Source organism: Oryctolagus cuniculus, chromosome 4, assembly GCF_051225735.1.
Source record: "Oryctolagus cuniculus isolate XC-2025 breed Fujian yellow rabbit chromosome 4, ASM5122573v1, whole genome shotgun sequence".
Classification (NCBI taxonomy): Eukaryota; Metazoa; Chordata; class Mammalia; order Lagomorpha; family Leporidae; genus Oryctolagus; species Oryctolagus cuniculus.
In genome coordinates, this window is record NC_142870.1 from 112,965,807 (window position 1) to 112,990,797 (window position 24,991).

The 24,991-nt window shown below is 36.6% G+C and overlaps 1 protein-coding gene across 2 annotated transcripts in view; it reads left to right on the top strand.

The window, feature by feature from the left end:
• Positions 1–1,763: 1,763 nt before the first annotated feature.
• SERPINI2 (serpin family I member 2) overlaps positions 1,764–24,991 on the top strand; it is a 43,340-nt gene continuing 20,112 nt past the window's right edge. The window contains exons 1-5 of one of the 2 annotated variants that reach the window (XM_002716373.6): positions 1,858–1,893; positions 4,210–4,464; positions 9,750–9,980; positions 11,664–11,858; positions 11,938–12,130. In XM_002716373.6, the coding sequence (XP_002716419.1) occupies positions 4,218–4,464; positions 9,750–9,980; positions 11,664–11,858; positions 11,938–12,130 (866 nt within the window). In that variant the 5' untranslated portion in view covers positions 1,858–1,893; positions 4,210–4,217. Of the gene's footprint in view, positions 1,894–4,209; positions 4,465–9,749; positions 9,981–11,663; positions 11,859–11,937; positions 12,131–24,991 lie in introns of both variants that reach the window. The other variant, XM_089331009.1, reaches the window with a different exon arrangement.

The following is a 24,991-nucleotide window of genomic DNA, read 5'->3' on the forward strand; positions in this document are numbered from 1 at the left end:
AGCCATCAGGAAATACAAATCAAAACCAATGAGGTTTCACCTCAAGCCAGTTAGAATGGCTTTCATCCAAAAATCAACAAACAGTAAATGCTAGTGAGGATGTGGGGAAAAAGGGACCCTAATCCATTGTTTGTGGGAACATAAACTGGTACAGCCACTCTGGAAGACAGTATGGAAGTACCTCAGAAATCTGAATATAGATCTACCATATGTCCCAGCCACTGCAATCCTGGGAATTTACCGAAACCAAATGAAATCAGTCTCTGAGTTATCTGTACCTTCATGATCATTGAAGCACAATTCACAACAATGAGCATATGGAATCAACCCAGATGTACATTAACTGTTGACTGGATAAAGAAATTATTGTGTGTGTATATATACATACTATAGAGCACTATTCAGCTTTTTTTAAAAAAAAAACGCAAAATACTTTCTTTTTCAACAATATGGATGCAACTGGAAACCATTATACTTTTGTGAAATAAACCAGTCCCCAAAAGGCAGATATCATATGTTTTCTCTGATCATGGGCAACTAAGAGAGTATGTAAAATGTAACTTATTGGAGTGAAATGGGATTTTGAGACTTGATGACTGTACACATCCCTAGTCTCTTATGTTGAGGAACACTGTTTTTTTCTTCATACTATTTGCTGAACTCTTTACTTAAAGAGTTGCCTATGATCATTAAGTAAACTTAAAATAGATCTTTGTAAAAATTGAGAGTCGGGATAAGAAAGGGAGGTGGAAGAAGGATTGGTGCATGGGAGGGAGGGAGGTTGGGGGGGAGTGTCACTATGTTCCTAAATCTGTATATATGAAATACATGAAACTTGCATAACTTAAATAAAATTTTAAAAATTAATTAAAAGAAAAAATGAAATGAATGAGAAATATGATTCAAGGAAATAAACATATTTATGCTTGACTGATTTATTTCTTATGAATTTATCAGAAAAAACAAATTTTGTGATCAATAATGATATATTTGTTAGATTAAAATGAACAGATTTTTCATTTATGTTCTCAGAAGCCACTGATTAATAATACAATGTGTTTAATATATTATTGCCATTGAGGTAATTGCTTTGAACTGGAAAAATAAGATGAAATCTATTCAATTTTGTATCTACCTTTTATCAATGAACTTTCTGTACAGAAAATCATGTAAAATTTTAAACATACATAAAAATAACAACAACCTTTGCTATATATAGTCAAATTCCATACGGATTCTGTATGGTTAATAGTATTATCTTTGTAGAGTTTGATAAATCTGTAACTTTAATTTGTACATTTTGTTAAACATAAAGAATACCTGCTAAAAATATTTACTCTTTTCCCTAAAGATTCCACTGGGCCTTATAACCATAGAAAAATTCTCTGACTCTTGTGTAATTTGATGAATTGAGAACTTCTTAAATGTGGCAGTAATTTGTCTGAATTATGGACTTGATTTAGTTTTATTTTTTTTCTCATAGACATCTTGAAATATTTATGATGGGGTTCATTGGTAATCTGATGTGGGAGTCCTGTGAGAAACAAAAAGAACTAATTACCAGCAAATTTACAACTGCTGGCACATTCTTCCAAAAATATTATTTCTACTTCAAGATAAATGAAATAATAGAAGAAATAATGCACATTTAGTGATTTAAAAATCTTATTATTGCTTTCTTTCCCAGTTCTTGCATATTTCATCATTGGCCATTGTGCTAGTCGTTCAGTACAAACATAGTGAACACCTGCTCTGGTTCTAGAGGAATTAATCAAGCAATGTTCAAGATAAACAGAGTTGGCCTTGACCCATCAGGTGCTACATGTATAAGTGTTTCCCAGCAAGCACATTTTAGTCATAACATTCCTGTAAACTATCAGAAGTCAATTTTGGGTAAGTACCTTAAAATTAAATAGTTTTTGAATGAGATGTGTATACAATAAAACTGAGCATAATTATTTAGAAGAATGATATTTCAATTCATTTTGGTGCAGAAATCATCTGAATTAACACATTACTTTTACTATCCTTGAAATATTTCACTATACGTTAAAAGGTAAATTCTTAGGGAACAAGTTACCAGCTTATTTAGTTTATCAGTACTTTTTGGTTTCTGAGGTGAGATGGTACAAAACCCAGTGAGGTAAGTGAATTTTTAAAGTTAATAATTTGCCTGAAATTGTACTTTATTAAATGATTAGAAACGTTCTGGAAGAAATGGAATCTCAAAAATGCATGTTTTAATTATTTAAATTTGAAAATGTTAATGATAGGATAATAATGCCAAGATCCTTGCATAATATTGTTTATTATTCTAGTATAAACCAAATACTGAATGAACTGCTACTTGATAACCTAAGGGATTAATAACATTTTAACCGCTTACATATCAAGAAACAGATGCTCTGATCAGAAATCTGAGAAATGTAGATACCCAAGCACAGTATATATAGACATTGAATTTGAACTTAAAACTTCTGTTACTCACTATTTTTGTCTGTTCCATGGGAACTCATGATCTTACATATTACTAATAGAATCATTAATGGGACATTTTTCTTGATAGTAAATATATAAGTTTGTAGTTTACCCACACATGATTTTCTTATAATCCCTTTGCGTTGCATTCTGATATTATTATCATTTGCAAACTGTGTATCTAAATAAATATGTATAGAATTTAGCTACATACATTAAAATATTTAAAACATCTGAATAATGATTACTTAGCTTAGTTTTGGGGACTGACTACTAGTACTATTTGTATATCATACTGTTTCTTAGGGACTTTAAAATCTGTGTATGGGTTATGGGGTGCCTCCTAATCCCTTCAAAACACATGAGATATGTAGTACTCCGTTTCCTTAAGGATAACAATAGACTATTCTGGAAGCTTTCATCTTTAATCCCAGTGAAAAACTATTTCCTAGTAACCCACTAAGGTATCACTAATATACAATATGTGTAAAGTAAAATTGATATTATTAAATTTATGAAGACTTGGAGTCAATATTCTACCAAGAATGTGGTAATATTGCAATGTTATTTCTACACAAGGTATAATCAGATGGTTGCATTTCCTGTGATTTTTGTGGAGAGTACTTTAATATAGTGTCATTTATCCTGTGAATTGGTTGTGGTCTTCAGTTGCTGTAAAACTTGTATATGTTAGTTTTGTCAAATTATTCTTTGATATTTAAAATTGCCTTCTTCCCTTGTTATTATTGTGGTATTTATATTTGATTGTCATTTTGTTTCTTCGTTATTACTCTAAATTCCTTTTCACTTATTTTTGGAAGAGTATGAGGTGAGCTTTGGAGTATTTTTCTGTACAGAAGTAAAATTCTGTAAAATATGAGAAAAGCTATGGTAAAAATTTAGTTATTTATTTATTTTAAAGATTTATTTATTTATTTGAAAGTCCGAGTTACACAGAGAGGAGAGTCAGAGAGAGTCTTCCATCCTCTGGTTCACTCCTCAATTGGCCTCAATGGCTAGAGCTGCTCCGATCTAAAGTCAGGAATCAGGAGTTTCTTTTGGGTCTCCCATGCGGGTGCACGGGCCCAAGGACTTGGGGCCATCTACTGCTTTCCCAGGCCATAGCAGAGAGCTGGATCAGAAGTGGAGCAGCCCGGTCTCGAACCAGTGCCCATATGGGATGCTGACACTTCAGGCCAGGACGTTAACCCGCTGCACCACAGCGCCGGCCCCGGTAAAAATTTAGATTACTCAGTTGATTCAGAATACATTAACATCCTAATGTTACAGGTAAAAAATACACTGTAGTGTGTTCATTTTAATCCCATATCTCCACTTGATTTATCAATAATTTTAAGTACTGTGGGCAGAATTTCCTTTGATATAAGATTTACAGATATCCCACTGAAAACCATGGAAAAGGAAAGTAAAATTGTATCATGCATCTATATACGTATTACCATTGATAATATTACATAATTACAGCATCTCCTGTGATTTTTAAGAAACTCAAATGTATGGTAATGGTTCTTGAAGGAACATAAAAGCACCATTAGCACATGAACCTATTCTCCTAAGAGATGATACTTATTTAGGAAAAGAGCATTGCACAATCTTCTTTTGGTAGTGTTTTGTTATAAGAACGTTCTAACGTGTATCAAGTTTCCAATTGAGCTTATTGTAGTAAACTGGATTCAGAAAGCTAACAAAATGTTAATTCGCAATGCACAGAAATCAAAATGGATATGATCTTGTTGTGGAGTCTCCTATTGCTTATTTCTGGAAGTCAACCCTCAAGGTCCTTGGCTCAAAAAAATACCGAATTTGCGGTAGATCTCTATCAAGCTATTTGCTCATCACATAAGAACAACATTATATTTTCTCCCTTTGGAACAACTTTGGTTCTTGGAATGGTACAACTGGGAGCAAAAGGAAAAGCCCAGCAACAGATAAGACAAACTTTAAAACTTCAGGAAACCTCACCTGGTGAGAACATGACACGTTTATGTATACCTGATAAGATATGGTGGAATTTATTTTTAAAATATTAGATAAAAGTTCAAAAGTTCAAGGTCATTGAAATTGAAAAAATTTTTAAAAGTTATAGAAAATATAAAATTGTAAGAAAATGGGGAATTGTAAGTATAGTTTTCATTGTTTATAATCTTTTCTAATGAAAATGTTACAAAAATAATTTACTAAGAAATTAACATCTACACAGATACGAAATTGTGTGTGTTTGCACAGCTTTTCTGGTTTGTTTCTTTTAGCCAGTTTCAGTTAATTGAGATTATGCCTGCATTTGATTCTCTGGTTTCCAGCTTTCTGCTAATGTGTACCCTGAGAGGCAGTATGATGGCTCAGTACTTGGGTGCCTGCTGCTCATGTGCGATTCCTGAGTTGAGTTCCTGGCTCCTTGCTTTGGGTCTGGCTATAGCAGGCATTTCGGAAGTGAGCCAACAGAGGGGACTGCTCTCTGTCTCTGTCTCTCTGCCTTTCAAATAGATGAAGATTTTTTTCCAAAAAAAAAAAGTTAAAGAATTTGATTAAGGAAAATTATATTATTTTTAAAAATATATTTATTGTATGCACAACAGTTTGGAATCTGTAAATATGAAAGATCTTCAAAAAGTTCACAAAAAATAAATATTATGAAAACACACTATGCATGAATTTCACATTTTTTCACTAAAATAAACCTGTGTTTTAGTTCTACTTTCCCCACACTTTTTGAAATCGCATCATACAATTTTAAATTATTTCATTTTATTACCTCTCTGGAAATACCATTACTTAATCATTCTTTAATAGGTTGTTTTCAACATGTCGCTTTAAAAAATAATGCACTCTTACCCACAATGAGACCAAGGAAAAGCATTCGTTTATGTACTTTAGAAGCATATTGTTAATATTTTAAAAGAAATTTTCAAAAAACCATTTAAATCACGCATCAGAGGCATTTTTGCTGTGTTTCTGTGGTTGTTCTGGAATCTCCCTACGGGGAGCTACTGCTTTCAGCACAAAGATGTTGCCCATTTCCCTGGCCATCTTGTGCCCTCAATTTTCATAGTGGTTTAATTTTAAACATTTACATCAGTGTCAGATAATGTGTCTTAAACATCAGTGAAGATATCTGTATTTTTGATTTGGGAATTTAATTGCCATAACAATATTTGGCTTGGCTCCAAGTAGCTATATTTAGGGATGTATTTTTCTGGAAATACTATTTACAATGTTTTCTTTGCTTCATTTAAATAAAGGCAATTTTATATAAAAATAAGCTGGTGACAGAGAAGGTAATTACAAGAGTTTTCCTTTGTGAACAGTATGTGCTGAAGCCACTGCATTCCAGATTGAGTCTTGATTAATCTCAGCAAATCTCACAACGCCACTTCCAGGAACATTTACATCCATGATACTGCTTCAAAATGTAATAGAACATTTATGAAGATACGTAAAGTTGATTCCCTGATAAGCTAGCAAAATTAGAGTCTCTGAAATGTAAATGCCTTTAAATAGATCCATCTTGAAAACTGTGGATGGTGAACATACTAATCATAATAACAGTGATGACACTATCATAAAGCCTGTATCAGCCACTGAATTATATGCTAGATATATATTACCATATTTAATATTTATACTTACTCTGTGAGCTAAACAAGCTTGCTGTAGAAATGAGAAAACTGAGGCAAAGAAAGTTTAAGTAATTTGCCTAGGAATAATTTCAAAATTAATAAAGTGAGACTCTTGGTAAGAGTATTAGCTAAGAGTTTCATATTTTCCTTGGAAGCATATATATCAAAAATATGCATTAACATTTAAATACATATAACAAAATGTATCAGATGAATTTTCTCTTATACCCTGTTAGGGGCAGAGAGAGACACAAATGGAGAGTAAGTGCTAAAGGTGAAGAAAGACTATCAAGAAAGAAGAACATAGGAAAAAAAATCTGAAAAACAAGAGCAGGGGAAATGAGGAAATATAGGAAGAGGAGAGCCAGAGCTAAGAAAGGGTACAGAGGAATGGACTAGTGAGTTGCAAGACTAAGGAAAAGGCCCAGGGAGTCTGGAGCAAGACGGGTAGGTAGGCACTGAGGTAAAGATAGGAGGCAGTGCCTGGCAGAGCCATATTGGAACCAGAGCTAAAACGGAAAATTAGGAACACTGATCCTGTCTGGAGGAGCATTTAAAATTGTTGTATCTTATTCTTATTAAGTGTTTCACATTGACCTTGGTTTTCAAAAAAATATTGCATTGAAATATTATTTATCTCAGCAACTGAGGTTTTTTTTTTTTTTTCTACATGTTCCTATAAAGTTCATGACCAAGGTGAGTGTTTCATTGACTTACCTTATTCCTGTCTCTGCTTTCAATCCCCTACTTATTTTCGAAAGGTACTATTGTTGAGGCAATCTCATTTGATTTTTCCTGTTAACAACCCGTGGTCCTAGCCTACCATTTCCTTCTAACACCTGGCTTATTCTCAATGACCTACAGCTGGGCATGCAACAGCTGGCACCTAATCCCAGTGGGCCTCTGAGTTCTCAGTTCTCCTTCACTCCCTCCTTGTCAACACAACCACTCAGATTTTATCTTCCCCTTTTACTGAGCATCTGATCATGCTCCATTCTCTTTGCCTCTGATAGTGCTGAATCTAAATTGAAGATGTTTCTTTACTTCAAGAGCGTTCTGAAGACAACTGAGCCTGAATTCCTGTCCTTGGTCTTCAACTAAATGATCTTGTAACTTGGCACAAATCATGTCACTTCGCAAGATTTCTTTATGTCCCTTGGTCTCAGATTCTTGACTGTGAAAAGAAGACTGTGGATTTGGTCATTTATTTGGACCTTTGGCTGAGTTAATCTAAATTCTGTGGATTCCCTCGTGTTCATTTTTGGATCTCCCACATGCTCACACAATTGGCCCCTGGATTCCTAATAGCAGGAGAAGAGAACACATTCTGGACTTTAGAACATTTTCTGGCAATCTAGTAAAATCAAACCAAAAGTCATAGTCACCTCGTGATTTAAAGGTTATACATGGCTCTATTTTAGGAAATGAAATAAACTTGTTCTCACTGCTTATTAGAAGCCATGCAAATGTATTCTTTTTAGTCTGGTTTAATGAGGTCATTAATCTGTAAATTGAATCATGTTTATAAGGCAGATTACTTTGCATTCTCCTCCAATCTTGTTCCAGTTGCTGACATTTTTGCCTTGACTTGTGAGTCCAGTGATTCATCAAAGGGCAGCTGTTTGTCACACAGTCTCAGACCTTAAGTACATGACATAAATCTACTTGCTCTGACAAATGAGTTGGAACTATTTTTTTGCCCTTTCTTTCTCTTCTTTTCATTTCTTTATAGATGTTCATAAATTATAAATTCCTGATAATTAGTTTCAAATTCTGTCACTACATGTCTGACCTTAATTAATTCTTTTGGAGAAACTCTCATGTCTTCACTTGGGAAGTTTTTTTCAGTTAGCCTCCTAGCTATTGGGATATTTTTTTCTGGCTTCAAAGAGCAATAAATGATTATATCTGAAATCATTACACAAACAAGTAAAACAGATTAACTTTCTTTCTTTATTTATGTAAGGAATTCCAGGGTTGCATATAATTACTGAAATTCTTCCAATCTGGCCATTTAGAAGTTTTATCTCCAAAATATTTTACTATATCTTAGTAATGGAGAATCCTGGAGTTTGGGATACAATGTTGCAAGATTGTGTGGGTTGTACTACCACAAGAACAAGTAGGCACTGAAACATAGCCTTCACTCCGCCAGACAAGATAGAAGGTCATGAAGTGGCAACCCACCGGTGAGGCCCCTATTTGCACAAAGATGTGCTGTGTACTGTTAGCTCCTTGATTAAAAATGTGTTTATAAACATACACACACACATACACACACATGCGTAATTTTCAATGGATACCTCATAGCAATTTCCTCTCAGTAATACTTTGTTTTCTAAATGGACATCTAATGATGAACCATTTGCTTGCATCACTGCGGCTTAACTGAATATAGTCAATTTTTAAGCTATGAAAGTGGAGACCATTAAAGAACTTATTGTCTGAAGTTCCCAGATGTATGACAGTTTCAGGATTAAGCCAGAAGAGAATAAAACAATTTTGGTACCATTTGGTAATGAATAGGAAGCTATTGAGCAAATTATGAGTAGACTTCTCTCATAGACATATATAGCTTCCTGACAACACTATGGTCAGAACAAATGAGCCATAAATACAAGACCAATGGTGATTCTTTTAGCTGACTGACTCATTTGGCTAGTGGTTATAGTGGGAATGGTTAAAGATTTTTATTGTTCATGTAGACAGCCAAAGTATATGGATTCATGAAACTGAAGAAATAGACAATTCTGATTCTTACACATCTCTAGAGATGGTTATAAGTGTTATCTTGCAAATTTTAAGACCTGGACAGGTGCAGTTGCTCATAAGAGAGCAGTTCTTTTTTAATTTGAAATAAAGTAATATTGAAAAGCATTGCTTATCACTGTCATACCTCCCATCAGCATTCATTAGTATTCCCATTTTATAAGTATCACATGCTCATATTATGCAAAGAATAAGGCTCCAAACATAAATTTCTAACAACTAAAAATGAACCGAATGTGACTATAAACACAGATAATCCTCAGCCTGTGTAAATGCATATTCCTGTTTCAAATTCCAAATTTACATGGACTTTTTTTCCTATTTAAAAGTTGACTTCTCAGGGCAACCTTGTAGTGTGGCCAAGAAAGCCACTGCATGCAATGTTGGCATCCCATATGAACGGTGGTTCATGTCTTGGCTTCTCCACTTTTGATACAGCTCCCTGCTAATGGTCTGGGAAAAGCAGTGGAAGCTGATCCAAGTACTTGGATATCTGCCACCCATGTGGGAGACCTGGATGAAACTCTTGGCTCCTGGGTTTGGCCTGGCTCTGCCCTTGCCTTTACAGCCATCTGGAGGGTGAGACAGCAGATGGAAGAAAGATCTCCCTCTCTGTCTCTCTGTCTCTCTCTCTGTAACTGTGACTTACAAATAAATAAATAAATCTTAAAAAAGTTGACTTCTTTATGCATATTCTGCAGGAGATAAATGTTTAAACTATTTGTACTCACTTGGAAAGGATCATTGGTTATATCTAAGAGTGCAAAAAATGGTGATATGAATCAGCGGACTTAGATAGCAAGCTGAAAAGCTGTTGTTTTTATGTTGTTCAATATGTCAGTATACATTATAATTATTTTTTAGGAGAAGAATTTTCTGTGCTGAAGTCATTTTTCTCTGCCATCTCAGAGAAAAAACAAGAATTTACATTTAATCTTGCCAATGCCCTCTACCTTCAAGAAGGATTCGCTGTGAAAGAACAGTATCTCCATAGCAACAAGGACTTTTTTCAGAGTGCTATAAAACTGGTGGATTTTCAGGATGCAAGAGCTTGTGCAGAGACGATAAGTACCTGGGTGGAAAGCAAAACAGATGGTAAAGTTTCCCATTTTCATAAAATCATTATTTGCCATTGTATTCATGGTTTTTAATATCCTAAAGTAAAGAATGGCTGAATATTTTCTGCTACACTGGGGATCAGAGGATCAAATCTCCTATTTCATTTCACTGTTATTTAAATTAATACCAAATTTTAAAACCAGGAGTAATTGTAGGTTGCTTTGGAAATATATTGATTCTTTTATTACTTTTTGAGCAACTATTTATAGAATTCTTAATGGAAAAATTTTAGCAACCATCTTTGTTCAAGTTTAAATTATTCAAGTATGGAAGCAGGACTGGTATTTTCGGTTTGGTAGAAGTTATGTCTGTTAATCCCAAATGCCTTATTTCCCACTTATAGTGCAAATAATTAGCACATTTTAGTTGATTGTGTTGATGTTTAATAATTAATGTTAATCATCTTATCATAAACCTAGTAATCTAGACTTGAATTGCAATAGAAGTTGGCAAAACATCCAAAGTGACCACAAAGGGACAGAGTAACCTGAGAGTCACACAGACCTAAATTCAAATCCTAGAAATATGTGAGCTATGATTCAGTTAAACTGAGCTTACTACTAAAATATTTCAAAATTATTGGAACTTTTCAGCATAATATGTGAAGTAGCAAGTATATACCAGGCCCCTTATGACAATAATTTGTTTTTTTATTCATCTGCTACAAAACATTGTGATATTATAAGATGCTACTTTATTCTGTATGGGAATACTCATATTGAGAAGCATAAATTATGGGATAGATGTGGTGAATGGTGCTCATAGGGATAAAGGGTTTTATGGAGAGAAAGTTAGCAAATTGTTCCCCAGGTTTGTTGGAGTCCGCAGAGGGGCTTCCCCTGGGGCATCTGTGAAGATTTTATTGCCCTATGTTATCCAGTCAAGTAACTCATTTGGTCCTGAGGAGAGAGAATTCTGGGAGCTTTCCTTGGGGGAAGGGCTGGAACTACCTAGAAGGTTATCAGGGTCTGAGCAGGACTTGGAAGTACAAAATGCTGGGCTTCTGGGACTTCTGTAGCAGACGTTGGTTTCTTCAGGCCCTTCTCACACACACACAGGCTAGTTTTTAACTTCCTGCCTAACGTTTTCCCCACTCAAGAGAAAATACCTATAATCTGATGGGGATAAATGGCCAAAGGTCTGTTTTCTGTAGCTACTTCAGAAACTGACAAGTAGATGTTGGGATGGTTATGGATGTTTTTCTCTTGCTATCTGTCCTGTGGTGTTTGAGAGTGGCCTCAGGAAGAATTGTCCTGCTTGGTCCAGAGAGCCGGTCATCTTGTCTGGTGACGTAGGCTGGAAGCCCTGCCTCAGAATGCTAGAGAATCTTGAAACAACATTTCCATAATGCCAATAAATATGCAGGAATAAATATTTTGGTTTTATTCTTCCTCCTTAGAAGACAGTTAGTGTGGGTAATCACAATGCCTAGAATGGTCTCTTATTTCCTATTTCTTAGCAAAATTCCAATTGCACTTATTTCTTGATGAAATATTTAGTAACATTTCCCTTTATTCTCAAAGTTGAGATGTTTAGATTATAAGAAACCTAGTCCAAAACTGATCTGCAAAAAACATTTTTGCTTTACTCCTGTTCAGATCAGTTCCACTGAATCACTGTTGCATTTTTCTTCCTTCTTCTCCTTCACTCCCCCCACAGGCAAAATTAAAGACATGTTTTCCGATGAAGAGTTTGGCCCTCTGACTCGGCTTGTCCTGGTGAATGCTATTTATTTCAAGGGAGACTGGAAGCAGAAATTCAGAAAAGAAGACACACAGCTCATGAGTTTTACTAAGAAGGATGGATCAGCAATCATAATTCCTATGATGAAGGCTCTTCTGAGAACAAAATACGGTAATAAGGGAAACCATACTTTCTAATAGCGTGACTCTGGAAACTGCCAAGTATGTTTAATATTTTTCTTTTGTTTCAGGTTATTTTTCTGAATTCTCCATAAACTACCAGGTTTTGGAGTTGCCTTACAAAGGTGATGAATTTAGTTTAATCATCATACTTCCTGCAGAAGGTGTGAACATTGAAGAAGTGGAAAACCTAATTACTGCTCACCAAATCCTGGAATGGTTCTCTGAGATGCATGAAGAGGAAGTGGAAATCAGCATCCCTAGGTTGGTAATGTCATTTGATTGTAATGGTTCTTATATCACTGTTTACGGAGAAATTTAAATAGCGGCTGAAGGATAACCAGTGCTCACGAGGGCTAAGAACACCAAAGAAAAATGCACTTGAAAGTCTTACTCCGCTTTGAGAGCAGAAAGCAAGGTCTTAGTCATACCTGCAACACTTCACTATGAGGACTGGACTTAGTTATTCAATTTTATTTTCTTTGAAGGAACTGAAGAAATATATGTCTTAACACTACAATTCTGGAACAAAAAGGGCTTATTATCTTTTTATTATATTAAATTGTCTTTCCATATTTTTCTCCTAACTAGAATTAATAATATTTAACTTATATTTAAAGGAAACAAGACAGAAAAAAAACTCACTTAGTGTAGTGTATTTTGTACAATAAAAACATATTAAATCACCCTTTATGGTCATTGAATTATATCATTAAATTATAAATTCTATCTCTATTTTATTAATCCTATGGTCAACTTTAGGTAATTAGCATAATATGGAAATTGTAAAGGAATTCTTAGGAAGCAATAATTATAAACACTAACTTCTTATTATCATGCTTCTAAGAAATGGGAGAAATTTGAGAGAAATCAGTGTGCCTAAATAACTCAACTCACACTTTATCTGAAGTCTTAAAAAAGTGACAATTGTTCAATAACTTACACTCCATTTTTTCATTTCTAAATTTCTCTTCAAACCCATCAAGGCCATTGGTCTCCTAACGTCTTGGTTTTTACTGCAGTTTTCTCTTAGCCATTTCACTCACACTTAGTCATTTCTTTTTTATTTATTTATTTATTTTTTTGACAGGCAGAGTGGACAGTGAGAGAGAGAGACAAAGAGAAAGGTCTTCCTTTACCATTGGTTCATCCTCCAATGGCCGCCATGGCCAGTGGGTTGTGGCTGGTGCACCACGCTGATCCGATGGCAGGAGCCAGGTGCTTCTCCTGGTCTCCCATGGGGTGCAGGGCCCAAGGACTTGGGCCATCCTCCACTGCACTCCTGGGCCACAGCAGAGAGCTGGCCTGGAAGAGGGGCAGCAGGGACAGAATCCGGCGCCCCGACCGGGACTAGAACCCGGTGTGCTGGCGCCGCTATGTGGAGGATTAGCCTAGTGAGCCACGGCGCCGGCCTCCAATTCCCTTTCAACTGTACATCTCTGCCTTGATGTTATTCTTTCCAAGTTTTTGTTTGTTTGTTTGTTCTTACTGTGTACCAAAACACTAGGGGATATAACTATACATGTTATAATTTACTTCAAATAACTGAAATAATAAATTTGAATTTCAATTGTTTATCTTCACCTTAACTTCTCTGTTTTGAAGTTTGGAAAGATTAATGTCTCTAGCAAATTATTGCTGAATTGAAAACTGTCAGTGCCAGGTACAACCAATGGGGTCTTGCAGGGGTCACTCAACTACTCTGAGTTGTATTTTTTCAACATAAAATGTGCACATTTATACTTGCAGTCAAAGTATTCCCAGTTCATTCAACCTTCATAATAATGCAAGAGCCTCATATTCAATTGACAATAGAAAATGGAAGATGTTGTCACATTTCTCTTCCCAGCATTTTTAGGAACCCCTTAAGGCATGTTTCCCAGTCTGTAGTCTGGACAGCTTCTTCAAACTGGAACCACACTTCCTGTACAGTTACTTTTTTTTTTTTTTTCAGGTGTTTAATGTACTGTTTATTTCTCCATTACATCATTATTTCTAAATTTCTTTATAAATATATCTCTAACAAAATAGTGGCCAAAAGACATGATTTATATGTTTGGTAAATGTCCCATACATTAGAGATTTATACTGAAAATTTATGTGATGTACTATCCAGATCCTCATTCAGGCAGGAAAGACTTATTCTCCCGGGTACTAGATGTGCTGCCTCAGGTGGCCTTCTTAGGGGAATGCCTTGCTCAAGGTCACAACTTCTCCCCAGGGTAGGTGGCATCCAGTGATTTCTCAGCACAGTAATAAATGCCTGATCTTTGCGCCCCGACTCAGAAGGGCTCACAGCTCTAGCACTGTCATGACAAAGACTAGGTGGAGGCCTTCACTGGTTCTGCACTGCTGACCAACTTCTCCCTCTGCTCACTGCTGCTTCCCTCACCTCTCTTCACAGATGTTAACCCCTAAGTCACTCCTTAAACATTCTTCCCACTAATCTCTATCTCAAAGTCTGCTTCTTAGGAAATCCAACCTGCAAAAATGGAGGCATCTCCTTATGGATTCCAGTTCCTTTCATGTTTTTCTTTCATTGCCAGGAGCAATAACTATTCTATTTTCCAATATTTTCATTATTTGCTCTTTTTAAAAATTTATTTATTTATTTTTAATTTGCATGTATCTCATAAATACATCATTATGTACATAGTAATTCTCCCCACTGTACCTGCCCTCCCACCCATTCTACCTCCACTTCCTGCTCCTGCTCCTGTTTTATCTGAGAAAGAAAAAATAAAAAGAAAGAAAGAAAAAGTAAAGAATGAATGAAGTAAGGAATACTAAGAGAAGTGTTCCTCAACAGTCTATATAAGGGCTGGTGATCTATGTTACTGCTTCTTGAAGGTAATTTTGCTTTTTATTTCCCTTTCATCTTTTCCTTTCCTTCTTCCCCCTTTTTTCCTTTTAGCAATTTACTTGTCTTTGAAGAAGAATCTGAGGATGATACATATTTTGTGAGCTCTTATACATAACTATTACTTATGAGACATAATAATATCCTTTTAATATACCAATGGGAAGTGATTCTTGAGAAAAAATTTTACTATTAAGTTTCATTGTATAATTCTTTGGGGACAGAGGTCCTGTGTGGGAAGTTAGTATGTACTGACTCCTGTTGTTTGTTTAACAAATACAACTCTTAGGTGTGAAACGAATATCACCCAAGGCTCGTGACTTGATCTGCTTTGGCTATGGAAGCCTTTTGGATCCACTAGCTTGAAAAGGCCATCAGAAAACTGGAAGTTCTCTCCTCCATTCAGAGAAAAGTATCTCCTTCTTTGGTGGCCACTTCTTTCCATTGGGGTCTCACTCACAGTGGTCCATTTTATAGGATATTTTTTTCCCAAAGTGTCTTGGTTTTCCATGCCTGCTATGCTTCCCCTGGGCTTTCCAGCTAGACCAGAGTGACTTCAGGGCTGATTCTGAGGTTAGAGTGCTACGTAAAGCAAATGTTGTTCTATAAGTCTGCTGCATGGACTGCTTCCCATGTTGGAGCCTTCACACCTTTTTAATTCTGTCTATTATGGTTTGCATACACTTAGTCCTATTTGTATGATCACTTAATCATTTGATCCTATCAATATGGTCATTTTACCACTTTATCCTGTCTATTTGGTCTTTTAAATACTTAAGCTGCTATTTTTACCAGCCAGCTTAAGGGATTCTGTGGTTCTATGGCAATTTTTTTAGCTGCATCTTTAGAATTGAGTCTGTAGGAAAGTATGTAGGACTAGACTGCTTTGTGGTTATGCACTTCATATATTTCATGACCATAGCTTTGAGATCTAGGTAATTCTCCTCCCCATTCCTGCCCCCCCCCCAAACTACCATCCCCCTCCCTCTTACCTTCCCTATTCTCACTCTTATTCTTTACTATTTTCAATTAACTTTATACATATATGATTAACTCTATGTTTAGTATAGAGTTCAATGATTCATGAGAGGGAGAAAAAGTAAGGAAAATATTATAAAGGAAAAGATAATCAAAATATAGAATAAAGAGACATTCCTCAGCAGTCAAGAGAAGGGCTGTTCAAAATCATTTCTTCTCATAGTGTCAATTTCATTTCTACATGTTGCCTTTTATCACCTGTCAGTAAGAAGATGTAGAATTTGTCCCTTTGAGACCGGCCTATTTCGCTAAGTATGACGTCTTGCAGTTTCATCCATTTTGTTGCAAATGACCAGACTTTATTTTTTTTTATAGCTGTGTAGTATTCCATGGTGTATATATCCCACAATTTCTTTATCCAACCTTCAGTTGATGGACATTTGGACTGACTCCGTGTCTTTGCTATTGTAAACTGAGCTGAAATAAACATGGAGGTGCAGATAGCTCTTTCATATGCTGATTTAATTTTCCTTGGGTAGATTCCCAGGAGTGGGATGTCTGGGTCATATGGTGGGTCTATATTTAGATTTCTGAGGTATTTTCATTCTATCTTCCATAGTGGCTTTACCAGTTTACATTCCCACCAACAGTGGATTAAGGTGCGTTTTCCCTCACATTCTCAACAGCATTTGTTGTTTGTTGATTTCTGTATGAAAGCAAATCTAACTGGGGTGAAATGAAACCTCATTGTGGTTTTGATCTGCATTTCTCTGACAGCTAATGATCCTAGCATTTTTTCATGTGTCTGTTGGCCATTTGAATTTCTTCCTTTAAAAATGTCTGTTTAAGTCCTTTGCCCATTTCTTAACTGGATTATTTGTTTTCTTGTTGTTGAGTTTCTTGACCTCTTTATATAATCACATATATAATCCCATTTTTCTATTTTTGCTTTGATTACCTGTGCCTCTGGAGTCTTTTCCAGAAATTCTTTGTCTATACTAATGCCTTGTAGAGTTTACCCAATGTTCTCTAATAATTTGATGGTGTCAGGTCATAGATTTAGGTCTTTAGTCCATTTTGAGTGGATTTTGGTCAAAAGTTTCAGGTAGTGGTCTTGCTTCATGCTTCTGCATGTGGTGATGCAGTTTTTCCAGCACCATTTGTTGAAGAGAATGTCCTTGCTCTAGGGGTTGATTTTAGCTTCTATGTCAAAAATTAGCTGGTTGTAGATATTTGGATTGATTTGGGGTGTTTTTATTCTGTTCCATTGGTCTATCCATCTGTTTCTGTAACAGTACCAGGTTGTTTTGATTACAACTACCCTGTAGGATGTCTTGAAATCTGATATTGTGATGCATCAAGCTTTTTGTTGTTGTTGTGTAATATTGCTTTAGCAATTTGGGGTCTCCTATGTTCCATAAATTTCAACATCATTTTTCTATATCTGTGAAGAATGTCTTTGGTACTTTTGTATCACGCTGAATCTGAAAATTGCTTTTGGTAATATGGACATTTTGATGATATTGATTCCTTCAATCCATGAACATGGGAGATTATTCTTTTTTTGACTTCTATTTCTTCCTTTAATGTTTTGTCATTCTCATCATTAAATTATTTGACATTCTTGGTTAAATTTATTCCAAAGTATTTTAATCTTTTGGTAGCGATTATGCATGGGATTGATCTTAGAAGCTCTTTTTCAGCTGTGACATTGTCTGCATATACAAGGGCTATTGATTTTTGTGTGTTGATGTTATATCCTGCTACATTTCCAAACTCTTCTATGAGTTCCAATAGTCTCTTAATGGAGTCTTTTGGATTCCCTATTTATAGGATCATGTCATCTGTGAATACAGATAGTTTGACTTCCTCCTTCCCAATCTGCATCCCGTTGATTTGCTTTCCTTGTCTAATGGTTCTGGTTAAAACTTGCAGGACTATATTGAAAAGCAGTGATAGGGCTGGTGCCATGGCTCACTTGGCTAATCCTCTACCTGTGGTGCTGGCATCCTGGGGTTTTAGTCCTGGTTGGTGTAATGGATTCTGTCCCGGTTGCTCCTCTTCCAGTCCAGCTCTCTGCTGTGGCCCAGGAAGACAGTGAAGGATGACCCATGTGCTTGGGCCCTGCACCTGCATGGGAGACCAGGAAGAAGTACCTGGCTCCTGGCTTCGGATCAGCACAGTGTGCTGGCTGTAGTGGCCATCTGGAGGGTGAACAATGGAAGGAAGACCTTTCTCTGTCTCTCTCACAGTCTAACTCTACCTGTCACAGAAAAAAAAAAAAAAGCAGTTGTAGGCATCCTTGTCTGGTTCCAGATCTTAGTGGGATTGCTTCCACCTTTTCCCTGTTCAATAGGACACTGGCTGTGGGTTTGTCATATATTGCTTTGATTGTGTTGAGAAGTGTTTCTTCCATTCCCAATCCACTTAAAGTTTTCATCATGAAAGGGTGTTGTATTTTGTCAAGCGCTTTCTCCACATCTATTGAGATAATATGATTTTTATTCTTCAGTTCGCTAATGTGATGTATCACATTCATTGATTTTCAAATATTGTGCTATCCCTGCATACCAGGAATAAATCCCATTTGGTCTGTGTGGATGATCTTTCTGTTGTTTAGTTGGATTCAATTGGCTAGTATTCTTTTGAGGATTTCTGTGTATGTGTTCATCAGAGAGATCAGTCTGTAGTTCTCTTTCTCTGTTGTATCTATTTCAGGTTTAGGAATTAAGGTGATGTTGGCCTCATAGAAAGAATTTGGGAGGATTCCCTCCCCTTCCATTGTTTTGAATAACTTTAGAAGAATTGGAGTCAGTTATTCTTTAAATGTTTAGTAGAATTTAGTGGTGAATCCATCCATTTCTGGGCTTTTCTTTTTTCAGAGGGTCTTTATTACTGATTGGAGTTCTGTCTTGGTTTTTATTGGTATGTTTAGGATTCCTATGTCTTCATGGCTCAATTTAGGTAGGTTGTATGTATCAAAGAATCTATCCATTTTTTTTAGGCTTCCTGCTTTGTTGGTATAAAGCTTTTTGTATTAATTTCTGATGATTCTTTTTATATCTATGGTGTCTATTGTTATATTTCCTTTTTCATCTCTGATTTTATTAATTTGGGTCTTCTCCCTTTTTTTGGTTAGTTGGTCCAATGGTGTGTCAATTTTATTTATTTTTTCAAAGAATCAGCTCTTCATTTTGCTGATTTTTGTATTGTTTTATTGATTTCAATTTTGTTGATTTCTTCTCTAATTTTAATTATTTCTTTTCTCCTACTAGTTTTGGGTTTCATTTGCTGTTGTTTTTCTACATCTTTGAGATGCATTGATAGCTCATTTCTTTGGTACCTCTCCAATTTCTTGATGTAGGCTCCAACTGCTATAAACTTTCCTCTTAACACTGCTTTTGCTGTATCTCATAAGTTATGATACATTTTATTGTCACCTTCATTTACTTCCAGAAAGTTTTTGATTTCTCTTTTGATTTCTTCAATAACTCACTGATCATTCAGGAGCATATTGTTCAGTCTCCGTGTGTTTGCATATGTTCTGAGGATTCCCGAGTTGTTGATTACCAACTTCATTCCATTCTGGGCAGGGAATATGCATGGTATGATTTGATATTTTTGAATTTGCTGAGACTTTCTTTATGGCCTAGCATGTGGTCAATCCTAGAGAAAGTTCCATGTACTGGTAAAAAGAATGTGTGGTTTGTGGCTGTAGGTTGGAAAGTTCTGTAGATATCCATTATGTCCATTTGGTCTATAGTGTTTATTAACTCTGTTGTGCTGATTTTCTGTCTGGTTGATCTGTCCATTGCTGAAAGTAGGGGACATCAATACCTCACTTTATATTATATTTTATTTGAGTCTATATCTCCCTTTAAATCCATAAACTTATTTTAGATAGCCAGGTGACCTGTAATTAGGTTCATGACTATTTATAATAGTTACATCTTACTGTTGAATTGATCCCTTAATCATTCTATAGTGCCCTTCTTTGTCTCTTTTAATAGTTTTTGTGTTAAAGTCCATTTTGTCTGATATAAGGGTGGCTATGCCAGCTCTTTTCTGGTTTCTGTTAGCATGAATATCTTTTACCATCCTTTCACTTCCAGTCTGTGAGCATCTTTGTTGGTGAGATGTGTTTCTTGTAGGCAGCAAATAGATAGGTTTTATTTTTTAATCCATTTAGCTAGTCTGTATCTTTTAACTGGGGGAGTTGAGGCCATTTACATTCAGGCTGAGTATTGTTAGGTAATGACTTTGCCTTGACGTATTTCTGTTAATAGTCCTAATTTTTTACTTTGGGTTTCCTTTGTACTTTTACTGGGCCATTTTCTGCACTCACTTCCTTTGTAGTGATGTTCCTGTTTCTGTGGTTCTGTGTGTAGCACATCCTTGAGCATCTTTTTAGGGATGGGTAGGTAGCTACAAAGTCTTTCAATTTCTATTTGTTATGGAAGATCTTTATGTCTCCTCACTCATAAATGAGAGCTTTGCAGGGTACGGTATTCTGGGTTGACAGTTTTGTTCTCTTAGGACTTGGAATATATCTCAGCATTCTCTCCTTGCCTGTAGGGTTTTTGATGAGAAGTCTGCAGTGAGCCTAATTGGAGATCCTCTGAATGTGATTTGGTATATCTCTCATGTACATTTTTTTTTCGTGTGTGTGTGTGTGTATGTGTAGACAAGGGCTTCTTGATTTTTTTTTTTTTACAGGCAGAGTGGACAGTGAGAGAGAGAGAGAGACAGACAAAAAGGTCTTCCTTTGCCGTTGGTTCACCCTCCAATGGCCGCCGCAGCCAGCGCGCTGCGGCCGGTGCACCGCGCTGATCCAATGGCAGGAGCCAGGTGCTTCTCCTGGTCTCCCATGGGGTGCAGGGCCCAAGCACTTGGGCCATCCTCCACTGCACTCCCTGGCCACAGCAGAGAGCTGGCCTGGAAGAGGGGCAACCGGGACAGAATCCGGCTCCCCGACCGGGACTAGAACCCGGTGTGCCGGCACCGCTAGGCGGAGGATTAGCCTATTGAGCTGCGGTGCCGGCCTTCACGTACATTTTAAGATCTTTTCTTTATGTTTTACTGTGGAGTGTTTTACTACAATGTGAAGATCTTTTCTGATCATGTCTATTTGGAGTTCTGTGTACTTCCTGTACTTGAATGCTTCTTTTTTTCTCCAGTTTGGGGAAGTTTTCTGCTATTATTTCATTAAGAAGGCCTTCTAATCCTTTCTCTCTTCCCATGCCTTCCAGAACTCCCAGACTCATATGTTTGGTCGTTTGATAGTATTTTCTAGATCTCCAACAGTGGTTTCCATTTTTCTAATTTCTTCTTCTTCTCCTTCTTCTTCTTCTTTTTTTTTTTCTTCTTCTTCTTTTTGGTCTTACTGTAAAATTTCCAGAAATTTGTCTTCTAGTTCTGATATTTTTTTCTTCTGTCTCCATATTATGTTAAGGGTTTCCACTCCATTTTTTTATTTCATCTATTTAATTCTTCATTTCTAGTATTTCATTTTGACTTCTCTTTAATATCTTAATTTCATGGGAAAACTTTTCATTTAGTTCATGAATTTTCTTTTGATTGCTTCTAAGTAATCTGATGATTAATTTTCTGAATTATGTTTCTGGCATATCCTTGATTTCTTCATCTTTACCTTCTACTATTGAAGTGTTGTAGTGTTCCTTTGGGATGTTCATACTGTCTTTCTTTCCTCATTTAATGTTTTTCCTTTGTTTTTCAGCATTTGTGTATTTTTTTTGGTCTGGTTGCTTTTCTATTTTAGTGTCTTTGTGGTTTGGTGGGACATCTATACTTTCACTGAGTACCAAGAGTTGTGTGCTGGATGTGGCCTGGGTGTTCTGTTCAATATTCCAGGGTGGAGCAGGTATCCAGGGTAAGGCCCTGAGGGGTTTGTAGCTTTCCTCTCGTTATTTGGTTGGAGGAGGTTTTTCACCTCTGTTGGTGTGACCCGCTCTTTTCCTCACAGTTCTGAGATGCCCTGGTGTTAGTCTCTGGTGTGTTCAGCTCTAGATTGTCCTGATTAACAAACTGCACCTCTAATTTGTGGAGGCTTTCCTGTGCGGATGGTTCCCTCTGCTATGAGTTGCTATGGGTCTGTGTGTTGTGAGTGGGTTCCTTGTGTCCCACCTACTGGAGCCTGGCTCACTTTTCAATGATAGGGTGGGACACGTACAAGCTTCTGATAGTCAGGAATTCTCCTTGTTGTACAACTCATGTGGTGGGGGAAGACATTCTTCTGAATTATTGTGTTTCTCATTCCTGGGTGTGGGCTGAGGTAAGGTGACCCTCGCTATTGATAGGTGTGCTCATGGGAGGCAAGGGTGGCAGTCTCTTGCTTGTGTACAAAAATGCAAAAAACAAAGGGGGAAAGTGGTTTCTCCCAGCCAGCTGCAAGTTCAGGTGGGAGGAGGGGGAAGGGGGGTGGGCAGGGACTTGCCCGGCCTCTCTATTTGATTCTACTTTCTCTTTTTTCCCTGTATGGAACTTCAAAAGCAGTTAGCCAAGCACTCCCTCCTGCAGCTACCTGCAGTTCCGTGGACCCATGGATTCCCTTCTCACCTGGTCTGCTGTGGGTGGGTGCTGACCTCCCTTGTCCGAGCCTCTGCCGTTTCCCTTTCTTATTTGCTCTTTCCGTGCAGACCTGCTCAGTCTCTACTGTTCTCTTGGGTTTCTCACTGCAAATTTCCATGGCTTTATTTCAGGCATATATCTTCTCGCATCACATTATTTGGATCATCCTGTCCCTATTCACCATCTTGGAACCCTTACAATTACTTCTATTATGTAGGTATCAGACATGGAGAGAGAGTGAGAGGGAGGGAGAGAAAGAGAGAAAATCTTTCACCTTTCAACCACTTGTTCACTGCCCAACACTCCCCAAATGGGTGCAATGGCCATGGTTGGGCCAGGCCAAAGCCAGGAGCCAGGAGCTTCTTCTGGGTCTCCCATATGGGTGGAGATCTTGGGTTATCTTCCTCTGCTTTCCCAGCTATAGTAGCAGGGAGCAGGATTGGAAATAGAGCAGTTGGAACTTGAACTGGTGCCCATATGGAATGTCAGTGTCGCAGGTGGTGGCTTAACCTGTTATGCCACAGAGCCAGCCCCAGTCTCTTTTCTCTTAATTCATATGTTGAATTCTTAACCCAGAATGTAACATCCTAATAAGACCTTATTTAGAGGTTCAAAGAATTGCAAAACTAATCAAGTTAAAGCAAAGTAATTAGAATGGGCTCTAATCCATTATGAATGATGTCCTTGTAAAGAGGGGAAAATCTAGACATAGACTTGTACATAATGAGCAGACATTTTGAAAAGAAGTGAGTAAAAGGTGGCTTCTGTAAGCCAAAGAGAGAGGTTTAGAAAGTATTTCCTTCATAGCTCTCCAAAGGAATCAATACTTCCAACACTATGATTTTGAACTTCTGACCTTCATAACTGTGGGATAATAAATCTCCATTTAATCAGTACCCTGTTTGTGGTACTTCATCATGGATCCCTAACAAACTCATGCTTGTAAGAGCAACTTCAATGTTTGATCAAACTTTATTGAAGCTCAGTGACAGTTAATTGGGCTTTCAACGTAGAAAGTAACTTAGAAGTGGCTATTAGGCATGGCCATTCCTGATGTGTAGCCCATTTCTTTTGAGTCACCTCTTGCCTGTTGATTTCCTCAGCCTAATATTGCCATCATACCAGGACATACCCTCCCACAAAAGGCTACCTTTACCATTTCCCTTTCACATTTGAACCCCTAGGGAGAACAGCATTTTCATGTCATATAGGGTAGCTAATATTGTTATCTTCTCAAACATCTCTACCTCTACCTCTGAAATTCTAATTGCAAAATGAAAAAGTCCATTACATAGCTTTCCAAAACAAGTGAACAATTTGCCTTATAAGATAAATTTGAATCCTCATATATATAGAAACACAAACATTAGTTGGCAGTTGTACTTCTTGTTTCCATACAAATTTCAGCCACCAAAGATTTGTTTAAAAGCTTGGTGGCGGTTTTACTTGAAGTATCTCATTATATCTCCTCATAGCACAAAGTTTGGCAAATAGAAGGAAATAAATAAATGATGGCTATTTTTCTCTTGTTGAGAAGATCACCATCTAGATAGTTCCAAGTTAGGATCACAGTCTGCCCTGACTTCTCAATCTCTCCTACTACTTTACCTTCTCTGGTAGGTCCTTCTCCATTATGTGATAAGTCAGTTTCCACTCATTTTTCAAAACTTCCTTTCAAGTTACCTCTTCCATATGAATTTTCCCAAACAGGCCCAGTTAGAACAAGCTATTCCTCTCTTTATTTCTAGACTATTTCCTACAGACTTGGATCATAGCACGTACTGTATTGCATTGCCATTTCTCGTTAACATTCTTGTCTATCCTGTTAAGATGTGAGTTCTGGGACAGAGGGTTATGTCTCGTTCATTTTGGTTTCCACAATCTCTAGCACATTTCATTGGATGAATACAAAGTATGTGCTAAATGAGTACTGTTGAGTTAAATTGCATAAATATTTTCAAGGAAAGAGATTCTATGTTGTTATCCATTGTCTAATTTTAAACATCTCAAAAGCCAGAATTCAACTTTCCTGTCACTCTAATTCATTCCCTCTGAGGATCTTGATGCAGCACCCCCTCCTTCCCATATGTGCAGCATAATGAAACATAGGATGTCAGCCATGCACTTGGAAATTTCTCTCTAGAGAAGAAAAAGAAATGAGAGTTTTTTAGATTTTTCTGTTAAATTCTCAAGGCATAAAATTTTGATTTTGACTTTTTAATCACATTAATACAGCATTCCATTTATAATATCTTTGCTTTTCACTGAAAGAATGTTTTCTTATTTCTTAAAGGAATATTTTTATATGTTAGGTTCATTAATATTTTAGCTCATAGTACGCACATATTGAATTGCTTCTTTAGAACTAAAGCCATGTACTGAAAGTTCTGAGATATTTTCTCTCCAAGTGAACAATTCCTTTACACAGAAAAATACTCATTTAAAATATGTGCTCTGTGCAAAAGAGGTAAAACTACATAGGCTCAACAGATCCTTTAGGGTAGATCAGAAGATTTTTATTTTATTATTCAGATAATGTGGTTCTTTTATATATTGATGGATGCATAATTGTTTTTAAACTGATAATGAAAGATTTTGGCAAAATTAGAAGAGTTTAAGCAACTGTGTTGCTTTCCTAGAGCTGCTCTAATAAAAGAATAAAGCAGATTAGACAGTTGAAAACACTAGAAATGGCTTCC